Source organism: Lactuca sativa, chromosome 1 (genome assembly GCF_002870075.4).
Source record: "Lactuca sativa cultivar Salinas chromosome 1, Lsat_Salinas_v11, whole genome shotgun sequence".
Classification (NCBI taxonomy): Eukaryota; Viridiplantae; Streptophyta; class Magnoliopsida; order Asterales; family Asteraceae; genus Lactuca; species Lactuca sativa.
In genome coordinates, this window is record NC_056623.2 from 184,324,781 (window position 1) to 184,330,613 (window position 5,833).

At 32.3% G+C, this 5,833-nt stretch overlaps 1 protein-coding gene across 3 annotated transcripts; it reads right to left on the reverse strand.

Moving 5' to 3' along the window:
• Positions 1–617: 617 nt before the first annotated feature.
• LOC111912630 (uncharacterized) lies at positions 618–5,280 on the reverse strand. Of its 3 annotated transcripts, XM_042895551.2 has the most exons (9): positions 4,683–5,280; positions 3,976–4,036; positions 2,158–2,357; positions 1,798–2,002; positions 1,580–1,714; positions 1,402–1,502; positions 1,061–1,161; positions 935–979; positions 618–836 (listed from the first exon to the last, which is right to left on the reverse strand). In XM_042895551.2, exons 1-8 carry the CDS (start codon positions 5,112–5,114, stop codon positions 955–957), a joined length of 1,260 nt encoding a protein of 419 aa, XP_042751485.1. In that variant the 5' UTR covers positions 5,115–5,280; the 3' UTR covers positions 618–836; positions 935–954. The 3 variants fall into 3 exon arrangements, with proteins under 3 accessions (XP_042751485.1, XP_023764156.1, XP_023764155.1); XM_023908388.3 differs by lacking the exon at positions 935–979 and having other exon boundaries at positions 1,402–1,499; positions 4,683–5,279; XM_023908387.3 differs by lacking the exon at positions 935–979 and having other exon boundaries at positions 4,683–5,279.
• Between the last annotated feature and the right edge of the window lie 553 nt (positions 5,281–5,833).

Here is a 5,833-nt window from a genome sequence, read left to right on the forward strand (position 1 = left end):
TTAAAATGCAAAATAAATGGAAAAATCTAAAAATTCTTTTTTTTTAAATATTATTTTCGGAACTTGAATTAACTAAAAAAAATAAAAAATAATAAAAAAAATCCTGTTTTTTTTTTAAATACTTGAAATATTCTAATAGAATATTACACTGACATATTTTAAAAAATAATTTTGCATTAAAAAATTTTTTTTTAAATATTATTTTCGCAACTTGAATTAACTAAAAAAAATATAAAAAATTATATTTCTTTTTTAAAAATACGTGAAATATTCTAATAGGATATTACCCTGTACATATTCTAAAAAATAATTAAAAATGCAAAACAAATGGAAAAATCCAAAAATTCTTTTTTTAAATATTATTTTCGGAACTTGAATTAACAAAAATAAAATAAAATAAAATAAAATAAAAAAATGCGTCTCATGGTCTCACAAAATTAGGCAGTCTCACATGAACCTATATATATATATATATATATATATATATATATATATATATATATATGCCCAACTAAAAACGTATTGTATATATACACATTTTTCAAAGACATTTTAACTCCACTTCATTCAAATTCTACTTATCTAACTAATTTTTTGTATCTATAAACCAAACGATATCTTTATGAATGTATACATATTGATAATTTCCGTTTTTAATGAAATTGGTTTTTAAAATGTAAAGTTGTAGTTAAAAAGGTAGCAACAAAAACAAAAACACAAAACATGTGTAAAAAATATTATCCGAAATTTACAAGATACAACTTGTTGTTCATGACCTTCTATCCAATTTCCTATCTATTGACCTTCTTTCCTCTGCCTCTCTTCGTCTTTGTTGCCTGTATTACATATTTAGTTAACCATTCAATAAAAAAAATTTAAAACTTATACATATTAGAAACACAAGTCCTGTTTCTTTCTATTTATAACAACTTACTTCCAATTTGTTTGACATGATTATACTTTGAAAAATAATCCGAATCTGGATAGATTTTTTCCAAAGTAGAATGAATGAAATGTTGGAATAAGAAGAAATGAAATCAATGATTTTGGATTTACTCACGCAAAGGCTGTGTAACCACTCCCAGCATTATTAGCACTAGCAGCAGAGCCAGAGAGGAGTGCTGTTGCATGTGAGGAGTCCTGCCTTCTGTCCCCATCCACCTGACAAAATCATCACTCAATAAAAATGACAATCACAATTGGAAAAATCAAATGAGGCCAATTTTGTACAGGTTAGGGCTTAATGGGTCAAAAATAAATCATATATACCTTCGCTTCTTGCTAAGATATTTGAGACAAATGATATTTAAAGGAAATTTGTATAAACTAGAGGACTTAGTAAATTAAAGTAAAGAAAAGTAGAATGCTATTTGTTGCAACTCATCACAAAACCAATGATACCTTATCCCACTTGGATTTCTTATTTAGTCGTCCCTCCCGAGTCCCTGTATCAATAGCACCAGCTGAAACCGGATTTGTTCCACCACCACCACCCACAGCTGCTGCATAAACGCAATTTTTTTATTTAAAAAAAAAAAAAACAAATTAAAATTCCAAAGATAATGTGAATTTTGAAGACCTGGAATGGGCACGGTTTTTGGTGTTGGAATAGGTAGTGTAGATTGTGTGGCAGTGCCAGCAGAGAGAAAATCAATCTTGTGATTTTTCTTTTTCTCTTGTTCTTTTCTCTCTGCTTCCCGCTTCAAATCAGCCTCTGTTGAAATAAATAGTTATTATATAAGAGAGAAAAGGCAACACTGCGTAAGAAAAAATATACAAAATAAATAAATAAAGGACCTATTTCATCATAGAAGTCAGCTTTGTCATAGCCATGGGGGTTAAAAACGTCAATACTGAAGCAAGATCCTATCTCATCAATGTTCTGATAAGTGACAGCGTGTGTCAGGAAGTCCGGGTTGCGATATTCTTTCCTGTTTCGCACTTCTGAATTGAAGCTTCTATTTGTTTTCTTCTTTAGCAACAGAAACTTAATGATCTTTTCCTGCACCACCAAAACAAATGAATGATGTGTATAGCTTTTAATCTTTTTATTATGGAATTCGAGGCCAACCAAACTCATCCTTCAGATTCCAAAAACACAATCTTAGATGTCTAGAAAATTGATAAATATTATGATATAAAAATGAAGAAACGTACTTGCAATTCATCAGGGCACATTGTGGTTGGTGGTGGAGGGAGAAACTTGTCCAAGGGATCTATCTCCTTATCTTCAGTAATATTATTATTAACAGCTTCTTCAGACTCTGATTCGTTTCCCTTTTCTGATTGTGAATGTGATTCTGATAATTGAGGAGTTGCTTCTACTGTTGTTCCTGGCGGTGTTCCTGCTCCTGCTCCTGTGCACATCATCTAATCACCTTAGCTTATCCAATAAAATATACCATTGCTCTGCTCTCCAATACAAAGCAACTTTTATTGCTGTAGTTGCTAGTACATTTTTCAAAGTAAGGATTTGAAGTGCAAAATCGCTTCCTCAAATGAAATGAAGTCTTATATGTAACTTAACCTTATCATAGCTGATAACATTGGGAAGGAAAAATACTTAAACTTATTCCCTATCTAATTCTAAAATCTAAATCTATATCAGACTGATCCATCATCAAAACTCAAAAGTGTTGCTGCCTATTTGAATTACTAGGCTAACAGACACTCCATTATCAACTTTCAAGTCTCAGCTGAAAGTTCATGAACCATCACGTATTTTGCAGTTTTTCAACACTTGTTAGCAGATAAAAGTATTCCTATATTTATATTATTATGGGCGTATTCGGCATGCAGCTTTTGAGATCTTTTAAGAAAAAAAAAAGCCTCAAGAGCTTCTAGCTTTTAAGCTAAAAGCCTAAAACAAAAAGCTCCAAATCCAAAAGCTACTTCAAGTGGCGTTTAACAAAAAACACTTTCATAATTTTGCAAAAGTTACTTGATTACCCATTTCTAAAATTAATGTCCTTTTATGTGATTTTATATGTTTTAAAAGCTTCCAGCTAATTTCCCTATATCATTATTATCATTCATTCTTATGTGTATGCTACACATCCATTTCTGGCACATATGTTATCTAGGGGTATTAGGGAAACTCATAATGGAATCTTTGGGCAATTTTCTGTTATAAGTTACTGGAAATAAGGAGGGTGAGGGTTATCTTTTGTGAAATTATTATTCCTTTGGAGAGATTGGGTTTCTTGAATCAACCAAACTATCCTTGTTATGGGTATTGTCGAGTCTTCTTAAATCAATACAGTGAATCAAAGAGCTGAGGAGGTTGTGAAAGTCCAATCAACAGCCATGCAAATTCAACAAAACATAAAATAGAAAATGGAATCAAAACCTCAGGAGTTGTTATTCTGAGGGAATTCATTGTATCAGAATGGTTTTTCTGCAGATTTAAAACCTAATTCCAAAGCTTCCACAGTTGATATTGATGGCAGTTTCAGACTGCAGCCATCAAAAATCAAGGAAATAGCTGTTGAGGGAAGTAACTTCTGCATGATGCTTCTTACTTACAAACCAGATCCAGATGATTTATTTTCATTCCCAAAGTTAACAGTGAAATGGCTTAAAACAAAAGTAAATATGTCTTGAGTTGTGGCCACAATCTCCTGGTGACAAGTTTGGGGATGAAATCTATTCCTATTCTATTCCTTAGGGTTGAAGTCATAACGAATACGGACTAGGATTATTAGAAATTATGCATCCTTATAATGAATTCTCAAAACAAACAATGGATGTAATGATAATGATAATGACAACTCAGAATGAATGGATCTATTCATGGTGATAAAAGCCAAGATGAAGAATGTTGTTGGTGGTATACACTACACACCAACATTTCTATCCCAAGCTGAATCTTTGGGGGTGGGGTATTGCTTCTGCCACATATGTTATGTTATTGTTATCTAGGGGTAATTTGGGAAACTCAGCAAATAGTAGAGTCTTTGCTACAAGGACACGTACCATTTGCAGTTTGAAGCTCTGCACCAAACATTACTCGACCAGTTGCTATTATTTCCCCATCCTGCAGTCAAAGTCAAGTTACATTAAGAGACAAACCAGAAAAACAAATAAAACATTTCAGAAAAACACAACTCTTTTCAATAAACACAGATTTCTTAAATTACCATGGGTTAACCTGGTTTTATACTTCTTTATGCATTAGTATCAAGTATGGAGTTATGTGTCAGCATTATTGTTCTTATGATACATCCTGATTTTATTAGCTATTTCATTGCATTAGTTATTATTCTTTTTATATAAATATTTCCAATCCACTTTGCATAAGTGTTCATGGGTCAGATCACACAGTTGATCGCTGATCGTTGTCACTCTCCCTGAAATCCTTCCCACCTAGGTTTCGTCCAGTGAAATAGGAAAGAGAGAGCGATATAAAAGAATACAGCAGTTTAGACGTTTGTACTTGTACTTCTTTTGTGTATATCAATTATATAATTCAATAATTTTCCTTAACCAAAAAGCTCGAACTCCTGCCAATTTCCAAAGATAGGTGAGAATTGGGGTTAAAAGCGTTGGAAGAGAAGGTTGTCAATGTCTCAGAGTGTACCCTTTCGGGATAACTTATATATCGACTTTCTTTAAGCAACATGGCATTAACAAACCTTGGAATCAAAGGCCCATATATAGGCAAAGACAAACGGAAACATTACCTCAGCTTCAGGCGACAACGCCGCCTCATCATGCCCGTAGTCAACAATCGTTAGAGTCCCCTCCCTGCCTCTAATCGGCTCCGCAGAAATCGCTTGCTGAGCTGGAGGAGGCGGCGGTGTGTTGAGAGAAGAATTATCAATAGAATCAGGTATGGTATCATCATTAGCAGAATCCAAATTAACAACCGGACCGATGCTACTCGCATTAATGTAACCCATAATATTACTATTATTTAGGGCCGCAGCATCATCTTCTTCCATATGAACAGTCTCGTTCGCGCCGACTTCGTTCTGTTCCTTGTTGTTCGTCGAAACGGCGTTGTCATCGTTAGTGGTGTCGTCGTTGTCTAAATCTTCATCCATATCGTCGTCTTCGTCGCCGTACATAGAGAGAAGGGCGATGCCTTCTGATTCCTTCTTCTTGGACGCCATGTAAGGATCGAAACACGGGTACTGATTCGAATTGATTAAGTAGAGTCCTGAAGATGTAAAACAAGGGTTTTGGACCTTTTGTTGTTCAAACGTAGGTTTTGAAACGACGAAACGAGGAAAGAAAGAGGAATTGTCTTCGGGTCAACTTGGATCGGAGGATGGTTAGTTAGACGATCCTTGGATTTATAGGAAAAATAAGGAGAATAATAAGTTATGAAAATTAAAGTTTTTTTTTTGTTTTAAATATAAAAAAAATAATTTAGATAAATAAACAAAAGAAAATTAACGACACTTATTTAGTAACTAGTTGTTGTGTGAGTTATTTATTACATGTCTTAATTTAAAAAGAAAAAAAAATAATATAAATGTCAATATATTTGAAAACTTTAAATTTATACGAAAATAAGAAAAATAATGATTTATTATAATGGAAATGTTTTTTATCTTTAAAATTTAAATAAAGAAAAAAAACTATTGAGCTTTAATTTTGAGAACTTTGAAATTAAAAAGTAAGTTTATTAGTGAAATTAATATCCATTTATTATTATATTTATTGCAATTATTACATTAAAATATTATGTGGAGTTTAATAAAATAGAAAAACTCATAAAATGACATGTGAAAAAAAAATTAATTCAAAATAACCACAAAATGACATTTGGCAATTTGAATGAGAGTGTAACAAGTAGCAAAAAAAAAAACTTCATTTTTTAGAAAGA